The following is a 22056-nucleotide window of genomic DNA, read 5'->3' as shown; positions in this document are numbered from 1 at the left end:
CAGTGCCACTGAGCTAAATCCTCGGCTCCTACTCCTTTTTGTTTGCATTTACCAAGTACAGTGCGTATTTTTCCAGTTCCTTGATTTTCAACCTTCCTGTATTCAACACTGGGTTTTTTGGGGTTGTTTTGTTTTCTTTTCTTTTCTTTGCCTCATCTAAGTATCTATCATTTTTGGTAAATTTAATCACAACATATTTATTGAGATGCAGATTTGCTACACCAACCCCTCTATCTTATTTTAGTTTTTCCACTCACAGTTTTTTCTTTGTTATTTCTCTCCTTTTAATGACTGTATTAAGCAGGATAGGATATGCGATACAAATCAGCCCGACATCTCAATGGATTAACACAAGAAAAGTCTATTCTTTCTCACATAGTGTCTTCTGCAGGTAATAGGACAATCATCATGGCCCCTCCAGGCAGTGACTCAGGGATCAAGGTTATTTTCTCAGGATTGCTACTAGGATGGGGCAAGTGGTGAACCAGGTGCAAAATTTAAGGAGGTGCTCTCTCTCAAGCGTATGGTTAACCCAGGTGCCTTGCCTTAGTTCTGGCCCTTCTTTGTCCATCCTTCAACCTAAGACCTCCACTGTTTTCCCTCATGTTGGGTGACCAAGCGCTAAATTTGATGATGGTGTCATAAAGGCATCTTTACGTCTGCTTTTACTAAATATGTTATAAGAACAACAATAAAAGGACAAGCAGAGTTACAGAAGAACTAGCTCTATATCTGAACCAGTAAAACGTTTATCTACAAGGAAAAATGCACACAAAGCAATAAACGTTTTTTCAGAAGACACAAAACCAAAAGATACACTTTAAACATAAAAGAGAAAGGCTGCACTAGGAAGATGGGGAACAGGAAGGTGGGATGAGAATAAAAGAAAAGAAAATGAGACAGAGACCCTGTATGGATCAATAGCAATTAACTCAACTCTGTGTTTTTATTATCAATTAAGAAAGGAGAACAGAAAAAGAATGAGGTAAGAGATGGTGAAAACAGGAAAAGAGGAAAAAATAAGAGCATATCTGCCTGGGGAGGCCTGTATCTAGACAGTTGAGTATAGGATTCATGTGATCTCCCTGACATTTGCTATTTATTAAGCTGATTATACCAGTAAATTTTCCAAGACTCATGCTTAATTGCCTTGTCTATAAATGTTTGTTTTACAGCTTTCTTTACTCATTTTAAATTACTTTTCAACTAAGGCTACCCTTAACCTTATCAATGAATAAAGGCATAATTGCACACACTCTGGCCAAGACCTTTATATTTAATGTTCAATGGCTAATGAAAGAATCATCTCAAACTTAAAAACAGATGAAATGATTGCCTGATTTTTAAAAATATTAATATCACTCTAGAATAATTTCTAATAAGTCTGCTTAACCTCATCTGGTGCCCTTGGATGGGATGTCTTTTGTGTGTGTGTGTGTTTGGTACCAGGGATCGAACTCGGGTCCTGTGTGCTTGCGCAGCAGGCAGTGAAACCACTGATCTAAATCCCTTGCCCAATTTAAACTTTACTAATTCTCAGCTGATGAAGTTGCAGACCTCTCACAGCCAGCAAAGTTAGATACAGAGGAGCTGTTCGGACTTTGTAGTCTAACAGAGAAGCTATCCCAGAGCTGACAAGGTCGGGATTCTATGGAAAGTTAGCTGGTGTCTAATATGGCAATATTGTCTTACACTCCTTTCCCAAATGGCCGTATAAATCCCTGTTTCTCAATGCCCTTCCATAGGCTCTTTTGCTTTCTTGCTGGTTCTCTAATACAAAATTGAGTGAAACTTTAACAAGTACAAACATACACCTTTGTTTGAGAATTCGGTTTTTACAACAATGAGAATAAAATGTTCGCTAATCCTTTGAGCTACTTGCTAAACAGCCACAGCAATTACATTATAATCCTAATGTCCTACAAGATTTCAGAAACATACTACCATGCTCTACTAAAGAATATTGGAGTTTTTAAATTCAGCTTTATGGTATGTTTAAGATAAAACATAAGGCCATGGGCAGTGGTTGTAAATCAATGATAGAATGCTTGCCTGGAATGTGCAAGGCCCTGGATTTGATCCCCAGCACTACAAAAAATAAATAAATGAATGAATAAAATAAAACATAAGACCACAGGAAAGTTAAAGCCAAAAGAATATTCCAAGGTGATGGTTTCAAAAGGTGGGACTTTTTCCAGAAGTGATTAGGTCCTAAGGGCCATCAGTGAGTGGGATTAATGCACTTATAAAACGAGCTTCAAGGGTAGCCTGGATTTTCCATCTGAGGAGGATAGCACAAGGTGCCATGTTGGAAGCAGGAAGGAGACCTCACCAGACACCAAATCTGCCAGTGCCTTGATATTGGATTTCCCAGCCTCCAGAACTGGGAAATAAATTCGTATTATCTGTATTTACCCAACCTAAGTTTTTTTTGTTTGTAAGAACAAACTAAGACAGGCCCAGGGATTTAGCTCAGTGGTTCCGCCGCCTGCCTTGCAAGAGCAAGGACCCGAGTTCAATCCCCGGTACCAAAAAAAGGAACAAACTAAGACAAATAGTGAATATAATCAAAAGAAAAAAGGCACGGCTTTACTAATATCAACCAAAACAGGCATTAAAAATAGATAGCACTGAAACAGAAATAAACCTAGTAAAAAGTTAAATTCATCAGGAAGATAGAACCATTCTAATCCTGGATCACCTAATTAACTACCTTTACATGAAAGAGTAAAAAGGAAAGATACACCATCACAGTGGGAGATTTTAATTTGCCTTTCAGCAACTGTTGGATGAAGTACACAGGCATTTGGTAAGGACATTATTTAAGCCACATAAATAGTACACTTGATCAAATGGACACATATAAACATTGAATAAGATTATGTTCTTCTGAAAGTTGGCTCTCTACAAAACCTGGTATAACTAACAAATCTCTAGCAAAGGCAAAGAAAAAGAGAAAGCACAAATGATCAATAAATAATATTAAGGAAGACAAGATGAATATAGCCAGAGATACAGCTAGGATCTAAAGTACAGAAAAAGGAATAAGACAGCAAAATGAATTTTGTTACCTCCTGAATTCCTGGTAAAACAATAAAAATGTAATTTTCTGCCTAGAGAAAAAAATAAGATTAATGCCCTTATAAAGCAAACTTCAGAGAATGGTCAGGTTCTTCTGCTAACATAAATCCACTCAACAAGTGACAACAAAGATAAGAGCAGCCCCAAGTTCTTGTTAGCTGGAAAATAGGCAAGATCTGAATGCGTGACATTTCAGCACATGTATAGGGTACATAACGAGCACATAACCTCAGACATACATCATTTCTTTGCGGTGGAACATTCAAAATCTTCTCTCTTACTTGGAAGATTCAATTAATTGTTACCAAAATTTATATCACTGATATTTTCAAAAATCTCAGGCAATGCTAGTACCTGATCTGAGATAAATGAGAAGCCAGAGGAGGTGGATTAGGTTCAGATTGTCTGAGAAGCCATTAGCCAATGCCCTTTTCCATTCTATGAGCTCAGGATAAGGTATTCCTCAAGAACAGGATGAAGGATGAGGCAAATTGAGTTTTGACTGCAGAAAGACGCTGGGCAACTTCCACTCCACAGGCAGAGAATGCAGAAATGCTTCTCTGGGGAATCTGACCTACTCTGGGGAAAAGACCTGAGGACATTGGCAGAGAGACTGTCCCCAAGTCACACTCACCCCTATGCAATATACCTAACACAAGGAAAGCTTGGGCAGGTTCTTAATCCACCTAATCTGGCTTTGAAACCTGAAGTCACCATGATTGTTGGTGAGGCACAGCCAACACAGAAGTTAGAGTAGCAGCCAGACAGGCGGAGGAACCTTGATAGAACACAGTCCAGCCAAGAGACAGCTTTGTTGTAGAAGAAGAAAAAACTGTCTCCTCAGCGAGATCAGAGAGAATATAATGTCTATGAAAAGAAGAAAGTTTACTCTTAAACTGGGATATTGAGAGAACACAAAGGAATCACAGAAGTGTAAAGAGTTTAAGTTCCTTGGGAGGGTTAATTTTTTAATTGAAAAAGAACATAGAAAAAGTGAAAAAAATTCAGTTGAAAGATTGGGAGATAATTATGAACTCATTTTGCAGGAAGGAAAGCAAAGGAATGCAATAGAAATTAGAGAACAAAACAGAAATTGAGGATAGTTTCAGAGTCTGAATACTGGAAATTATAGAAATAATTTATCCAACATCTCAGTAACAGGAGTCCCTCAAAGAGGAGGTAACAAGCACAGCAGACTGACATGCCCTGTGGGGACCCTGTCTCCTCCATATTTGTGCTCACTTTTTTTTTTTCTGGTACCGGGAATCAAACTCAGGACCTTGCGCTTGGAGGCAAGCACAGTGCCACTGAGCTAAATTCCTGGCCCTGTGCTCACTTTCTGCAATGGTTGTTGAGCCTACTGGTGATTTTTGCAAGAAAATGATTGCCTTATAGTAAACACATTTCCTGCTTAAGTGTTTTCAAACATCTAAAAGAATGCTACAAAAAAAAAAAACCTTTATGCTGATAAATTTGAAAACTTAGGTGAAATGGATATTTCTAAAATAATATAAATTTCCAAAACCGATAAATTTAAAATCTCAAATAGTTTTATAACTACTAAAAAAGCAATATCACCAAGAATAATAAGGTGGTAATGATAGAAATTAGTTTATATTGTCTCACAAAGAAAACCCATCACATCCTTATAATCAAACATTCAAAAAACCAATCATTCCAAAATTGTAGAATCTTTTACATAGAATAAAAAGGTAAAATTCCCCTCCTTAGTTTATGAAGTTGGTAGAACTGTTATAAAAAATCTTTGAAAAATAGCCGGCATTGTTACTAATGCTGACTATGTGCATAACCTGTGATCTAGCAATGCTGCTCCAAGTTTAATCTTGAATCATGTGACAGTCCTTTAGGAGACAGAAGTGCTTTTATTAGCAAAAGGAGAAACAACCAAAATTTCCATCCACAGAGGAAAGGTTAACTCAATTGAGATATATATCAGAATGTTATAGTATAATGATGATGGAATACTCCACAGAACTGAAAATGGATGAGCCATGTTTGACATACATAAACATGGTTGAATTCTGAAAGCATATTGCTTATCAGCATAAAGAGTGAATTACAGAATGCCTATGTCTCAACTTACATTAAGTTCAAAACAAATAATACAACCAACATGTTGTTTAAGGAAACATGCGTGTGTAATAGAACTCTTCATTAAAACGCATGGAATTTACTAGCATAATGTTCATAGTTTTTACATTTGTAGAGGGAAGGAAAACATAAAGCACTGACATACAGGCAGCTTCGAGGGCACTGTTGATGTTCTATTTTTTTAAGCTGGGTAATCAGGGACAGATTCTGTTATATTTTATAACCTTCTGCAGTGTATCTGCGCATTATATGCATTCTTGTTTGATGCCTTCCTGGCACACACACACACACACACACACACACACCATCATGACACACTATAATGTACTTAAGATATTCAAAGCCTGTATCAGAAATTACAGCACAGAGCAAAGTAATGAACCTAGAGGAACACAGAAACGATGAAAAGCTGCTGATTTCCTTTAAGGCTAGACAAAAGGGTACAGCTGGTGACTTGGACCAGATGCTAAGAAGAGAGTCCTTGCTGGCATACGATGTTACCATGTATTGCAAAGGCAGTAGATGTTGAGGTCCCAGAGTAGGCAAGACAGTTATTTTTCCTCAGTTAGTCTGAGACAGAGCTAACCAAGTGATTTACCCCAAGGATCACCTCTGTGCTCATCCCTGTAGCTGCCAGGGGCATTACCCAGGTTGGCTTCCTTTTTATTTCCTGAAGGAAACTCAAGATATTTTTAGCACTGGTTACCTTTACAGGGAGAAGTAAGGTAAAGGTTGGTGGGAAGATGGCTTTCTCGCCCTGCACTTTACTGTATACTCGAATTTTCTAATTTTATGCCTGCATTACTTTTACCTTTAACAGGATTTATCTGGGGAAAGACAGTGTGGCTTTTTGTTATTTTCTTCTTTCTCTCTCTCTTAATTAAAAAATAGACACACAAACATCATTAGCCATCAGGGAAATGTAAAGGAAAACCAGAATGGGATTTCACCACACAACTTTAAAAAACTAAAGTCTATGAAGAAAGAAAGTAATCATTAAAGAAGAAAAGCCAAGGACTGCCCTGTTCCAAGGCTGAGCACAACAGTGATATCCCCACATCTCATTTCCCTCGGGGAAGACTCCCCACCCCCAGCTCCACTTATGAGTCCTGGAATCCATCAGAAAGATGGCTACAGAATTAAGCACCTTTGTCTCACAATTCACTTCATCAGCCTCCTGAAGGGGAGATTGTCCATTAAGTGGAAAACAATTTGCATTTTCAGCACAAAGGATGCTCTCTGCCTGGTAGGCTTCTCTCCTCTCCTTAATTGTGCCCTTTCCCTCAAGAGCTGTAGAGGGTTTAAAGGTTCCGTGTGAAGTGGTCTGGGCCGGGAGGGGGCCACAGAGAACATTTGGCTGTCTGGGCTGGCATTGTTCCCTTTGTCCCCATGAGCAGGTCTCAATCTTATTCCAGAATGTCCAGGCTGACAGGCTCCATACACGGGTTTTGCCGCCCCCTTTTCAGAGACTTAAGCCTCAGCAGCTCTGTCTTTCCCATAATTCCCCACCGGATGAATGGGCCTTGTTTTCCTGCTACTGCATGTTGGGGCCTGGTCAGGGAAGGTGCTTGTGGCAGCTAATCTATACCAGGTGGTGGGAACGAAGGGAAAGACAGGCTTCCTCTGTGCGGTGGAGAACAAAGAAAGGGCTTGAATTCAGGTGCTAAGGGAGTGAGGATGGTGTGAGAAACAGTGGCAGCAGGGTCTTCAGAGGTGTGGGAGCCCTCCACCCTTCCGGGCCCACCCCTCTCCACAATTCTTTCCCACCTGCTTCAAGTAATGCTTGAAATTCCTTTAACAAGAGGCAAAGCCTCTGCTGCCAGCCCAAATATAAATCCAGACTAATTAGAATGCAATATAGACTAGGCTTCTGGAAAGATGGAATAGGAGGACTGCTCCTCATTCCGACCATGAAGCACAACTAAAACACCTGAAAATCAGAAGAGTCCAAAGTGTTAGCAGATCAGTTAAGGGCCCTGATACCCAAGGAACAGCACAGCCATGATTCCCTGGCCTTTCTTTTTGCTTTGCCTCTTTCAGACTTATTTAAGAAATCTGTCGAATGAGAAATGTTAACAGGTGCAGATGCACAAAATCCCAAGAAAAGCTCCCTCTCACCAACAAAGGACCACAAAAGAGGAAACCCAGTAAGACAGAAAATATGTATAAGAACCCTCTACCCCAAGAAAACGCCTTGGAAGAAATTATGGCCCCAGCCCCATGCCTGTCAGCAATGGCTGAGTGGGAAGACATGGCTCCACTCTGGCGACCTGGCACTCCTTTGCCAGGTTGGCATCAGCAAATGTAGAATAGGGAACTGGGACTTTTATCCCAGTCACCACCCCAGTGTCAGTGGAAACCTGAAATCCCACCCCTTACCTCCTATCTGGACATGGTTTGTCCCCCAGAGCCTCCTATGCAGGGACTTTGGTCCTCAGTGCAGTGGTGTACAGGTGAGAGGTCTTTAGTCACCTGACATACTACTCTTGGAAGAGCTTAAGATAGTTCTCGTGGAATCTCGATTTTTCTCTCAAAACTAAGTTGTTCTGAAGATGCAAACCTGACTCTCCTGGCTCTCTGGTTTTGTGTCTCACCAAGCCATCACTCCTTCAGATGCTCTTACCTGACACTTCCACCAGGAGACCTTGTCAGAAGTTGACCCAAGGAGGCCACCCAGTCTGGGATTTTCAGCCTCCAAAACTCTCAGCTAAATAAATCTCTTTTCTTCATACCTAGCCTCAGGCAGGGTTGTGGGAAGAAAGGAACCCTTCTCTACTTTTGGTGGGAGTATAGACTGGTGCTACCACTGTGAAAATCAGTGTGGAGATTTCTCAAAAATCCAAGATTAGAGGTCCCATTTGACCTAGCTATTCCCCTGCTGGGTTTCTTCCCAAAAGAATTAAATCATCATGCCACAGCAATACATGTGCACCCATGTTTATAGTGGCACAGTTTGCAATAGCTAAATCTTGGAAACAACTCAAATGTCCATCAACTGATGAATGGAAAAAAAAGATGTGTTTTTTTTATAACAGAGTACTATTCAGCCATAAAGAAGGATAAACTTGAGACATTTATAGGTAAATGGATGCACCTTGAGAACATACTTTTAAGTGAAATAAATTGAACACACGTGCAAATATTGCATTGTCTCTCTGGTGTGAGAAACTGAAAGTGAAAATAAAGACCAAATAGAATAATAAATACAGTGAAATAGGAAGAAATTGTTCAAAATTATACAGAATGTGGGATAATTTGAGAATACTTAAAAGATTTTAAGCAAAAAAGGTATAGTATTATTAGGAAAAGAGCGGATAGATTAGCAAATGAAAATATTCTTTTTAGATCATGATGCACAGGGTATTACCACTGTTATTCTCTAATCATTTTTGTTCTAAAAATTTTTCATAGAATGGTTTTTATATTTTCTTTGTTAATATCTACTTATATTATATGAAAATAAAAATTTTTTAAAAAGAACCCAGCCTCAGGCATTATATAGCAATAGAAAAATGGACTAATAAATACCCCACCCAGCAGTAACAATCATTCTCCCCCTTTCTCCTTTCCTTGCCCAGAGAAGGTGACAGAGACTTCATGGAGAGCCAGGACTCTCCCACTGCCTGGACCCAAGGCCACCTCTCACCGAAGGTCACTGGAGGATTATGGGAGGCCAATCAATTCTCCAATCTGCCTAGAAAGGGGGGCAGCAAGGGCTAAAGAAAGAAAGACAATAGAGACATAACATCCTAATACATGTAGGGCTGGGAGGTCAGTGCCTCAGAGCAGTCAAAGACAAAAGACACTCCGAGCTAGCCATCATTTATTAGGTGCACACAATAATTGGAGGGAGTACTGGATGACTTGGGTGACTCTGAGGGTCTCATACGTTGATGAGGGCGGTTAGAAGAGCAAAGCAATCTTACAATAGTAAGTGGGCCTTCTCCCAGGTGAAACCTTTCTCTTTTTGTATTACTACTTGGTTCTCAAAGAACCAGGATGTCTTCAGGTGATGTAATCTTGCCCTTGAGTGTCACAGCATCACAGGACCACTGAGGCCTCAGCTTGTGACCAGAGGTACACAGGAGTTATATTTCCGCATACCATAGCCAGCCTGTAGGCAAGAAGACTAGGCTTCAGACAGCCCTAATCATAATTTAATTACAAAATGATTTTTCCTCAAAATTATATAGAATAGCTCTCGACAAAGGCTCTGTGGGTACCAACAAAGAGGAATTCCTACCACCCCTGCCAGACTGGTATCTGGCAGCCAGCAGAACCTCCACCCCACCCAGCAGTAACAAGGAGATAGCACACCCCCTAGTGGAAGCCAGGTGGGAACAGGTTCTCCACCCCTCCTGGTAGGGACAAATCCTCACCTCTCTTCCCTTTGCTTAAGGGATATCGGCATAGACTGGGATTTAAATAAAATCCAGAATCTCATAACATAAAACCAGAGTCTCCAGGATTACATTTAAAAATAAAAATACTCATTAATACAAAGAACCAGGAAGCTCTTACTCTGACCGAGAAAGGACAGTCATCAGATGCCAACAAGGTGATGACATAGATTTTGGAAATATCTGAAAAGATTTTAAAACAAAAATGATTCAACAAGCCATTAAGAACACATATTGCTATTGCTGTTTTCATGCACTAAGACCTGTGTGCAGGGCTTTTACTTTTCTGTCACCCAGGCACCATTTTTCTGTCTGTAGTAAACCCTTTGTTTTCATGGACTTTCCCTGAGCACAACTTCCAGTGATCTTCAATAAATGTAGCTGCTCGCCACTTACCTCCGGTATAATGCAGTAAAAAACAAAAGAGCTGAGTCACCCCCTCCCCTCCATTTAATTCTAAACACCACCCAACAGTTATTTCTGCTTCCATTATTCTTAGAGAGGTAAAAAAAAAATAGTAATAATAACATAACAAAAGCCTAGGAGATCACCATGCCCTAGGCAAGAGTACAGGCACCAAAGCTCTAGCTGGAAGAGAAGGGCAATTTGGTGGGAGGCAACTAAAGCCAGAGGTGTCTGGCCTTTAAATCTGAAAGGTTGCATTATTGGCCCTCGCTTCCCTTTTTTCCTGTTGCTGCTGCTACCTTTGGCCTGTGTACAGTACTTTTCTGTTACCCTGGCACCTTACTTGGTCTGTGTTACACCTTTGTTGGCATGGACCGACCTGGAGAACAACTTTTTGTGATCTTCAATAAATGTAATGACTTACTACTTAGTACTGGGTGTACACTTGGCAATGCTTTCCTGGTCATATGGCACCCACACCCACACAGGGTTGGAGATATCCAATCTCCAGGCAGTCGGTTTTATTAGGGGACACTTTGATAAAAGCTGAAATTGGTTGTTGATTATCTAGAGATGTCCTGTCAGGCTCCCGTGCAGGAACTAATTCAGAAGAAGGCTCTATAAGGCTATATGACCAAGGAATTCCACCTTACCAGGTCATGACCATGGGGCTCAAAGGACTGGGGAACTAACAGGAGATACCCTATCAGGTGCCCACTAATAGATGGGGACTAATTTAGAGATAGGCTTGTTAGGTTTCCCACCTCCTGTTCCAAAGCCATTTTGGAATGTGTATGCCTGGTCCAGCCCACCTGACTCTGTCTAAGTGCCTCCTCAGCTAGTCTCTTCTTCAGCCAGGAATGTTCAGCAGTGCAAGGTAAAACTGGGTAGATTCTCTGAGGATCCTGAAAAGTTTGCTGATAATTTCCATATCCTAACAGTGGCTTTTTGACCTGACCTGGAGAGCCCTGGTTTTTTTGTTTTTTTTTTAAATTAATTTTATTGGTACATTTTAGGTATATAATATAATGACATTCATCATTGTAGATTTGTACCTTTACAAAATATATCTTGAATCTTATTTCTCCCCCTTCCCCTACCCTCCCTTCAACTCTTCCCCTCTTCTCTCCTGGATGATTCAAAAACTGCCTCTAATAGAGGTAATAAACAGTGATTACTTACATAGGACTTTACACCTATTTACATCTTCTATCATCAACAGCTACCTAAGAACTCGACAAACAAGGGCCAGGGATTTAGCTCAGTGGTTTCATACCTGCCTGGCAAGTGCAAGGTCCTGAGCTTGATTCCTGGTACCAAAAATATAAATAACTTGACAGACAGTCTAGACCAGTGATGGTGAACCTTTCAGAGACTGAATGCCAAACTGCAGCCCAAAGCCCACTTATTTATTGCAGAGTGCCAACACTGCAATTTAACCTGAACACTGAGGTTTTAGTTTAGAAAAAAAACAGTTCTACATTAACATCTTTTGTATTAAAAGAAAAACACAGTAACACATTCTCCATAGGTTTGCCACGCTGCCACTGGCCTAGACCAACTTGCCCAGAGTATCACCATACTTCAAGATCAAAATAGACTCACCAGCAGGGACAGCCATACATCAAAGGGAACTAGATCTCCTGACTGCTAAAACAGAAGGGGTTATATTCATCTCTCAAAGAAAAATGTAGTTCCCATGTCAATCGGTTTGAAATAGTGAGAAATACAGCCAGAAAACGGTAACCATGCTTCTAACATCCATAAAGAACTGAGTCACGGATCTCTTGGCCAAAATCTGGAATTGGGGGTCTTAGTTACTGTCCTGGACATGGCCTTATTGGTGGGGGGGGGGGGGAGTGCCGGGATCAAACTGGGGTCCTTGCGCTTGTGCAGCAGGCGGCAAAACCACCAAGCTAAATCCCCAGCCCGATATTGCCTTTATTAATGCTTCTCATAACCTTATTATTTTAAGCTTACAAACTTAATCTTTTAGTCAAATTTGTTTCTTCTTGTTTGACAGCCATTAAACTACTGGTAATGGCCCTTGCTCAAAATCACTACCTGCCTCTAAATCCACGGTTGGACAAGAAATCCTTGGAGAAAGAATTCAGCTCTCCTGAACTCTTAGAGCAGTCAGAGAGAGGGTTCCTTGGTTTCCAGGGGGGTAGGACCAATGCCCCTATTCAGCTGGAAGTAGCCATGGAAGACGGAACTTCCTCCTTTTGACACCCATTAAAGATTTTGAAGGGCTGGGGCTCTCAGGGGATAATAGCAGTTGGAGCTGAGGGCCTCATTCCCTCCCACTCATTTAATTCTAAACAGTGCCCAACAGCCATTCCTCCTTCCATTCTCCTAAGAAAGAGAGAAAATAAAATAACAAAACCCCAGATCTCTGATGTTCTAGGTGAGAACACACACCTATTGGATCTCCTACTCTGTCAGTCAACTTCTCTCTACTCTCACCTCATTAAAGGTTCCTACTACATATCATGTACGTAAGTAGGATCAGGGTGAATTCTGGGACAGGAATGCAGGTTGAGAGTCCCTAAGATGACTCAGCACCCTGTCAGTGATTCCTGTCAATCACACCTAGAGATTCAGGGGGAGGCACCTGGGCAGGAGTGCATATTCTTCAAATTCCAAAAGCCTGATTCATCAGGGGCTGTTGCTGTTGCCTTTTCTGTGTGCTGTGACCTGTGTTCAGTGCTTTTACTTTTCTGGCACCATTTTTCTATCTGTGCCATATATTTTGTTGGCACAGACTTGCCCTGAGCATAACTTCCCATGATTGTCAATAAATGTAGCTGCTTTCTACTTGCTACCTAGTGTACTTGCAATTCATTGCTCATCACACATAAGAGCCTAGACTATGTCTGCCTATTCCATGATAACAAACGTACAGATTCAATAGGCTCAGTGGACCAGAATAAACCCAAAGAAATCTATACCAAGAAGCATCAGAACCAAACTTCTACAACTAAAGACAAAGAAGACCTAGTCATGGTGGGACACATGTAATTCTATCACTCAGGAGGCTGAGACAGGAGGATTGCTCTTAGTTCAAAGCTAGCCTGGAATACATAGAGAGGCCAGTCTGAACTCTGAACTACCTAGTGAGACCCTACTCCCCCCCAAATCCCAAAGCTAAGGAAAAAAACTTGTAAAAGCAGGAACAAGACTTTATCTATGAATGAAGAGCAATACAAATGGCATCAGATTTCCCATCAAAAATTGCAGAGGCCAGGAGGAAATAGCACAATATTCTCTGAGGTTCAAAGAAAAAGAGTGTCAACTGCTAATCCTATATCCAGGGAAACTGTCCTTTAGGAAAGAAGGAAGGAATTCAGACATTATGAAATGAAGAAAGCACTGTGATCCAACTGTGCTAGAAAATCATAATCTCCTCATAGATTCCTAAAATACATCAACATGAAGGTATTGACACCTTTGAATATCACTGTATTTTTTTTAGAAAAGTTCAAGAGATGAATAATAAATTTTTAACCTTTTTAAAATAGAAGACATTTTCTTTTTTGAATAAAGCCGATTGTTTTTATATTCAGAGACAGTGTTTGGAGTGAATGTTGCATGACTATGTGTAGAATACAAGGGAGAAACTCGCCAAGAAGACAACTTCAGAGCTGGATGTGATGGCACATACTTGAAGTCCCCTGTGCAGCAGGCTGAGGCAAGAATATCATCTGAGCTGAGAAGTTCAAGCCCAGCCCAGGCAACATAGTGAGACACCAGGTCAAAAAACAAAAAAAGATGATAACTTACCTCAAATGAATATGCTTTTCCAATCCCATCACCTGCTCCAGTGATAACTGCAAAAGGTAGGAATAGTTTTAAACAACTGAATTTAACTTTTCTTTCTCACTGGCTATACATTTTCTTGCAAGTTTAGTACACTAGATATTGCAAAGCAACATTACTCCACTCAATTCCAAAGTTCTCAGTCCTTGATTGCCTATCATCAAATATGCAAAATGAACAAATAGTTATTTTGTTTTGTTTCTATTTTTGTTTTGAGGGACTAGTGAGACTGTAGAAAACACTCCAAAATGCAACAAAGAATCTCAACCAAATAACATTTTATCTGGACTGCTCAGGATTTAGACAATAAAAGTCTTAATTCATCAAGGGCAAGCATTATGCCCTGTTATCACTCTCACTACCGGCCCAGTATTCATCCTAAGAATATTTCAAGGTTCTTTCTAAAGGTCAAGTTCTGCCTTCCTTTCACACACCCCCACACCTCATGGGATACACTATGGGAGACAGAGGACATAGCAAAGAAGACATCAAAACTCACAAAGGGATTGCAGGGTCCTGGGAAATCTACTCAGTAGAACTCTCTTTTGTTATACAGCACTCCAACAGGTCTTCTAAAGCTTTTCTCACCAACACTGCATGCATATTTAGTGATGGAGTTCTGGGATAAACCTCATTCTTACACACATTACTGATAGAGAAAATTTAAACTCTAGGTTAGTTATCAGGTAGCTAAAGTAGAATAAGTAATCTGTTCCTTTAAGATTTACCTTTCCCGTAACTCTTATTATTTAAGATGATAGCTAACTGAACCTTTGACCTGTAACCTAATTGTAGATAACATTTAACCTGGAGAAAAGCAAAGTAGAAATGTTTGGGTAGTTTACAATGTATGTGTTTTAGGCGCCATCTGTTTGTTATATGTCTGTGACTGTAACCATTAATAGGAACTAGTTGTAAAAGAGAAACAGAAATTTTACTAAGACCACCAGAAATGAGGTAATGGCTAAAAGAAAATATAAAAGGTAATGTTAAAACAAAGGATGGGGTGGACATTGATCAGATGAGTTTCTGGTGGTTCCCCTCGCTAGCAAGTAAAGGCTTTGTTTTTTTACCCAACTTCTGTGTCTCCGTACATTTCTTTCCACAATTCCAGAACATTACCACTTTAAAACTCACTGCAATTCAGTACACACACAAACCTGCAACTGACTTTTGCAATAGCAATTAAATATGAACCAAAAAACCACAGTATCTTACTTGAGAATAAGCACAAGCCAAGATGTACAGTCTCAAGCAGTGCACCAGCAGAAGCCACTCCTCCACTCAATAATTATCTCTGATTTTATCTGTTCCTAAAGGTCCCTTTTGAGTGGATGCATGCACACTATGTATTCTCATTGGTAAAGAGGCCTGTGCTAGACTTCTCATGAGTCCTCCTTTATCCTCCACTATGGATGAAGTAGGAGATTAGGGCTGGGACAAGATGGACAATTAACTGGGAAGAATGTGAAAGGTCACAAAAACTCAGAGGACATGCACAGAACACAGGACACAAAATGACTCTATGGCTCCTGAGCACTGTACATAGAACCAGTCAGAAAGTGCTATTTTCAATCTTTCAGTTATATCTGGTGGGAAGCCAAGCAAGTCTTTTACTAAGGCAGTTTAAATCTAGTGCCAGGTGGGGTGAGCTTTTGATAGGACAACTGTCCCAATGCCTTATTTGAATGATAGGGAAGCCAATCCAGGAATTTTGGATACATAAGACCCCTTTCCCTTATCCCTGAGACTACTGTGAGTCTTCCCAGAAGCCCACTCTCACCCTGTACCACATACCTCTTTTATGCCTACAATAAATGTACACTTTTGCTACCTTTTCTGTGTGTCTTGTTCAATTTCTTCAGAACACCAAGAACCTGGAAACAAGCCACTAAGTCAAACTATCTGGTAACATGGGGAATCTTCAAGGTCACCCAGTACAAGGGATAGAGTATAATTTAGATTATAACACTCAAAATTATGACTAATACCTAACAAATGCTTATGTGCGATGTGCTAACTAATGTTTATGCCATGGGCAATTTCAAGTGGATTAGATGCATCATTCCAGTTAATGCTCCAAACAAGTTTATGATGCAGAGACCAGCATTATCTTTAGTTGATACACAAAGAAGCTCAGGAGAGAAAGTTCATTAAACTTCATTAAGACCTCACTGCTAAAAAAAATGACAAAAAGATTTGAATCAAGGCTGTCCAATTTTGGGGGCCCCAAGTCTATGAAAATATACTAAATGAAATAATTAGAAAATCAAATATGGAGCTCGGGGAGTTTAAAAATTCAGTCTCTATTAGGTTTTCTTCTTGTCCCTCAATTAAGATATATGATCTCTAATGTTTGCCTGTGTCCAAAGACATTTTAGTCTTGCAAATGATGACTCTATTCAGTCTTGACTCATAAAGACAGGTTAAGATTATGGTTTTCACTTTTGAGTCCACAAATGGCTTGTTTCTGGCCCCATCTTATTTTGGAATGTGTGTTCTCAGAGGGCTCAGTCCTAGGATAGCACACAGGGTCTGTGCAGATTTCAAGTCCACTCAACACATGGCCTTCACATCCATGTAGCAGGGCACTGAGGTCTGTAACACTCAGGCTCAAGCCATTTAGCAAGTTCACTGGAGACAGCATACTATGGAACAAGCAAGAACCCACATGCGCGCGCACACACACACACACACACAATCCAAATGTAAGAAGCATCCATTATAAATCCATTGTCATTCTAAACAACTTCTCATATGGTCATTAAAAAAATTTCCAAGGCTAAACTTCTAAGGTTTCCAGGTTTAACAAATGATGATACAGGATGCCCAGCTAACTTGAATTTCAAAAGGGAGGGGGGGGGGGTTGTTGTTGTTGTTGTTGTTTTTGGTACCAGGGATTGAACTCAGGTCCTTGCACTTGTGAGGCAGGCAGTGGAACCCCTGAGCTAAATCCCCGCCCCTAACTTGAATTTCAAGGAATAAATTTTAAACAACAACTAAATTTTAGCATGATATATCCAGATTGTAATCTACTAAAAAATTTACTTCTTCTTAATCTGAAATTCACACTTAGCACTCTGTGTTTTTTTGGACAGCCCTGTAAGGGTGTTGTGTTATTTCCTATTTAGTTTTCTTTACTTTAAAAAAATTTTTTATCAGTACATGATTGAAGTACATAACGATTACATTTATCATGGGGTAGTTTGTACATGTACATAATGCAACTTAATTTTTTTCATCCCCTCCTGTCCCTCCATCTCTTGTTCCCTTTTTAAAATTATTGGACTGATTGATTGATTGATTGATTGATTGATTGATTTTGGTGTCCCACTTTTAAATATAAGCCCCGACAAAGAACTTAGCTTTTCCCTCAAGGCAACATGAAACTCTGACCTTAACACCAGGCATAGAGCTGAAATTCTTCACAATAGTTCCAGTAAATAAATCCCATTGAGAGGCAGTATTTAATTACTGCAGACCCGACCCAGATTCTGTATCTAATCATCTCAAAAATGTGGCTCTATAGAGATCTCTGTTGCCTTGATTTTGCAACACCCTCCCTAAAGGGGCTTGGATATTTTTTTAAATAAAGTAAATTAAAAGTAAATAAAGTAAATTTTTTGAATTTGAAAAAAAAAATTTTTTGGTACCAGGGATCGAACTCAGGACCTTGCGCTTGCAAGGCAGGTGGTGGAACCACTGAGCTAAATCCCCGGCCCTGAATTTCAAATTTTTAAAACACCTTTTAACAAAATGGAAGCACTCTAGGGTTTAGAAATCTGGACATGTGAATACAAAACTTTCTGCCTTATTTATTATTTATTTCACTAGAAATCTCTGAAAAGAACACATAGCTAGCAAATTTGAAAAGATACGGACAAGAGTTGAGGAGCCTTTTTCCTTAGTTACTCTCCTGAGGGTCGCATCTTGTTTTTCACACAATCTTAATTTCACTCATTCTCTTTAGTCCCATAAATGAATTGAATTAAATTTAATTTAAAATTGAACTCCCAAAGGAATTACATCTTTGCTGTCAGAGAAAAGATGTAATATATCTTGTGAGCCTTAACTAAGAATAGACAAGAACAACCCTTAATAAAGGAAAGTTGGAAAGCCCTCCTTACCTGCCCACTGTCCCATGGATGGCAACAAAGATGAGGGTACAGCTCTCCAGAAGCTCAGAAAAATACATTTGGAGAATCTCATGCACTTCACCAGGAAAGCCAGACACACTAGCAGCCCTACAAGAACTAAGAAGTGATCCAGAGCCTCCTCCATGACTACTGTCCCACAGCAGAAGCTGCTTCAGATCTGGCCTTGGATGCCACCTCTGGCCTCCAGGGGCGGGGCCACGTAAGGCCACCTCTTTCCTTCCAGAAGCCTGGGTGTGTTCCATTTACTCAGAGACATTTAGAGTCACTTCTTTACACAGTCCTCTAGCTAACAGGTTTCTGAATGAAGTATTCTTTCTGCTATCTTAATAGCAATGGGGGTCCTCTGTTACTGTGTGGTTGATGGAGAAGAAAAACCAAACCTAGACAAAGAAAAAATGGCAGGCAGGGGTTCTTCTCCTGGATTGGAAAACTGCTATAGTTTTGTCTCCTAAAAGTTCATGTGTTGGAAGCTTGGTCCCAGGGGAGTGATGGAGACATCAAGAGGCCAGGCATAGGGGACTTCGTTAAGTCACTGGGTCAAGAGGCTATCCTCAGGGAAATATTTGACAACTAGGGAGAGTTCTTCCAAGAGCAAATTATTACAGAAGCCTGACCCTGATCCCTAAGTATCTCCCTCACTTCCTGTTTGGACATGTCATCCCTGCCACTCACACGCAATTTCACTGTTTCCAATCTAAGTGGATAGATCAACTAAGCAAAAAGCCAATAAATTTCAGAGCCAAACCACACCCTTGAGCATTTGAACTTAATGGATACATACAGAATATTCCACTCCTCTACAACATTCTTTTCAGGAATACACGATACTTTTTCCAAAATAGATCATATACTAGTCCACAAAGCTTGCTTAAGTAAATATAAAAGAATAGAAATTACCTCATGCATACTATCAGATCACTGTGAAATGAAAATAGAGACCAATGACAAGCTATTCCAGAAAAGGCAAATGCTCCTGGAAAATTAACAATATGCTCCTAAATAACCAATGGGTCACAGAAGAAATCAAAACATTTCTAGAAGTTAATGAAAATGACAGTACAGCTCAAGATAACCTCTGGGACATTATGAAAGCAGTTCTAAGAGGAAAATTCATCACAATCAATGCTGACATTAGGAAAACAGAACAAGCCCAAATAAAGAACCTTATGAGAAATCTTTTTTCTTTTTTTTTTTTTTTGCAGTACCAGGGCTCGAACTCAGGACCTCAGGACCTCAGGACCTTGTGCTTGTGAGGCAGTTTGCCCTAATAAATGAGCAGCTATAAATAGGTGACCTGGAATTGACAGACTTGGGCCATTTCTTGGGACACTTTATAACCTTGGGAAGCCAGGAAGTTAAGGAAGGACTCAGTTCCCTATCATACTTGGATCTCTGTATCCCCACAGAGCATCAAATCATCTGCATATTGTAAGAGGGTGGTGCCTTGCTTTTTGAATTCTAGCAGGTCTTGTACTAGTTATACAGGGATGATATAGGAGATGAAATAGGACTTCCAAATGATATAAGGGAAATATTATAATTCCCAATCTGTTAGATGTCTGATACACTGAGTTTGTGTTCTCTAAAATTAAAGAATGAATTCTAGGAACAATGGAGGATAAGAATAGAAAATATTTATTGAGAGGATAGATTTTGAGAGGCAGGAGGGATCCCAAATTGGTAGCTGAGGTTCCCCAATTTACAGGAAAGTTTTATAGAGCGAAACCACATGGGTACAATGTGAGTTAAAGCTATGAACAACCAATAAGTTTACAAGTATAGTCATTTGGGTAGTAGTTATCCAATGGGGAAACAAGTAATATAAGTGTGCCTGGAAAGAGCAAAGACTTTTTCTAAGAAATGATGGGTCTGGAGGTTTGGTCACCCACTAGAGTGACTGATGTCTATCTATACTTCATTAGGCTAGGTGATATCACTTATCTTGTCCTCTGGGGAAGTATGTAGGCCTGGTCCTTTCATCTTTATCATGAGACCTGGTCTCCAACAGATGTGCCTCCAGCCATGGTTGTGTTTTTATCTTTTCCACTGACTCTCTTGAGGGCCTACCCCTATCTGACTGCTTATAATATTTCTACCTAACTTAGCTATCTATAATACTAGGACTAGGCCAAACAGATGAGGGCTATCTCTCAACCCCTGGGGAGGACTGTTCAGGTCAATTCCCCAATTCCATAAGTGGATTTTCAAAAGCAGAGATTTTTTGATTGTTTGTTTAAATTCTTTTATTGGTACATTTTAGGTACACAATACATTTACATTTATCATTGGGTGTTTGCACCTGTACATGATGTATCTTGGTTCTTATTTTTTCCCCCATTACCTGTGCGCCCTTCACCCCCTCCACCCTTCCCTATTTACATAGATTTTGTTTCCATTTTTTTTCTTTTCTCACAGTTTTTCCTTTCCCTTCTTTCCTTTCCCCTTCCCCTCCCACTTCCCCTACCCCTTTGGATCTTTTCTTCCTATTTCAAATTATCAATTATTCATTTTAATCATTTTAACCCTTATTTACACTTTCAGTTTCTCACACTAGAGAAACTATTCGGTATTTACACATGTGTGTCATATTTATTTCACTTAAGAGTATGGCCTCAATATGCATTCATTTAGCTATAAATGTCTCTAGTTTCTTGTGCTTTATGGCTCAGTAGTACTCCATTTTATTAAAAAACCCCACATCTTCTTTATCCAGTTTCCAGCTGATGGGCATTTGGGCTGTTTCCAAGCTTTAGCTATTACAAACTGTGCCGCTATAAACATGAGTGCATATATATCGCTGTGGCATGATTCTTTTAATTCTTTTTTTTCTTACCTTTAGTTTATTATGTTCTTTTAATTCTTTTGGGAAGAGCAGGGGAATAGCTGGGTCAAATGGGACCTCTAATCCTAGTTCTTTGAGGTATCTCCATACTGATTTCCACAGTGGTTGCACCAGTCTGCACTCTCACCAACAATGCAGAAGGGTTCCTTTCTCCCCACACACCCCACCAGCATTTTTTATTAGTTGAATTCTTTTTTTTCTTTTCTTTTCTTTTTTTGGTGCCAGGGATCGAACTCGGGCCCTTGCTCTTGCGAAGCAGGTGGCAGAACCACTGAGCTAAATACCCAGCCCAATGACTGATTTCTTGATAGCAGCCATTCTTTCTGGGGTGAGGTGGAATCTCAGTGTTGTTTTCATCTGCATCTCTCAAATGACCAGTGATGTTGAACATTTTTTCATATATTTATTTGCTGCTTTTACTTCTTTGTCTCAGAAATATCTGTTCATTTCAGATGCCCATTTTTGAGTTGGGTCTTTGTATTTAGGGGTCTGATTTTTTTTAGTTCTTTATATATTCTAGATAGTAGCCCTTTGTCTGAGGTACAGCTGCTAAAAAATTTTTCCCACATTGTAAGTTGTCTCTTAGCTCTGTTGGTGGTTTCTCTTGCGGTGCAGAAGAAATGCAAAGAGATTTTGACTCTTGGATGCCAAGAGAATGCAAAAGAAAGCATCCTTTAGATCTAAGACAGAAAAGCAGCTGGCTGAGACTGGAATCTGTATCATTAAAGTATAGGGATTAGGCATGACCAGAGGTAGAAGTACCATAGCCTCACTAATGAGGCATGGGTCTTGAACCAATCACTATTTATTAGGACCTTTTATAACTCTGATGATAAGAGTATTATAAAGGCTGATAGTCTCTTTTAAGAGTCCCTGTTTAAGTAGTCTTTGGACTATAGGCTTTAGTCCTTCTATCATTTCAGGGCAAAGTGGTTATTGTCTCTGGCAGAGAAAGTGTGGTCTTTGAGATGGATCTGAAGTGGTGTAGCTGTTTTTGCTTTCCCCACCATGTGTCCATCTGTCCACACAGCTGGGTCCACCACCTGTAATTCTTGGAGAGGGAAATTCCCATAGAGCTGTGCCTCAGCAGAAGCAGAATTTGAACTTGAGCTTTGGACAGTATATCTCTTCCCAGCAATGAAGTGGAAGTTTCAGGTATTATCAGAAAAGAGTGGATGAAATATAATTCTCCCCAGGTCCACACCACAGGCTTAGAGAAGAATCTTTCCACCATGGGGCA

General features: G+C 40.0%; 1 protein-coding gene across 4 annotated transcripts in view; it reads right to left on the bottom strand.

Annotated features, from left to right (window-relative positions):
* Window positions 1-18144, bottom strand: part of Hsd17b3 (hydroxysteroid 17-beta dehydrogenase 3) — a 62140-nt gene extending 43996 nt beyond the window's left edge. For 3 of the 4 annotated variants that reach the window (XM_021259386.2, XM_004846086.4, XM_004846085.4), the window contains exons 1-2: window positions 17945-18143; window positions 13782-13828 (exon numbers count right to left, since the gene is read on the bottom strand). In XM_021259386.2, the coding sequence (XP_021115045.1) occupies window positions 13782-13828; window positions 17945-18098 (201 nt within the window). In that variant the 5' untranslated portion in view covers window positions 18099-18143. Of the gene's footprint in view, window positions 1-13781; window positions 13829-17944 lie in introns of all 4 variants that reach the window. The other variant, XR_015448840.1, reaches the window with a different exon arrangement.
* Between the last annotated feature and the right edge of the window lie 3912 nt (window positions 18145-22056).

This window comes from Heterocephalus glaber, unplaced genomic scaffold (genome assembly GCF_053883595.1).
Source record: "Heterocephalus glaber isolate CG9 unplaced genomic scaffold, H.glaber_assembly_v1.0 deba00000594, whole genome shotgun sequence".
Taxonomy (NCBI): Eukaryota; Metazoa; Chordata; class Mammalia; order Rodentia; family Bathyergidae; genus Heterocephalus; species Heterocephalus glaber.
Note: the sequence above shows the minus strand (reverse complement) of the source record. Positions and strands in the feature narration are given on the sequence as shown.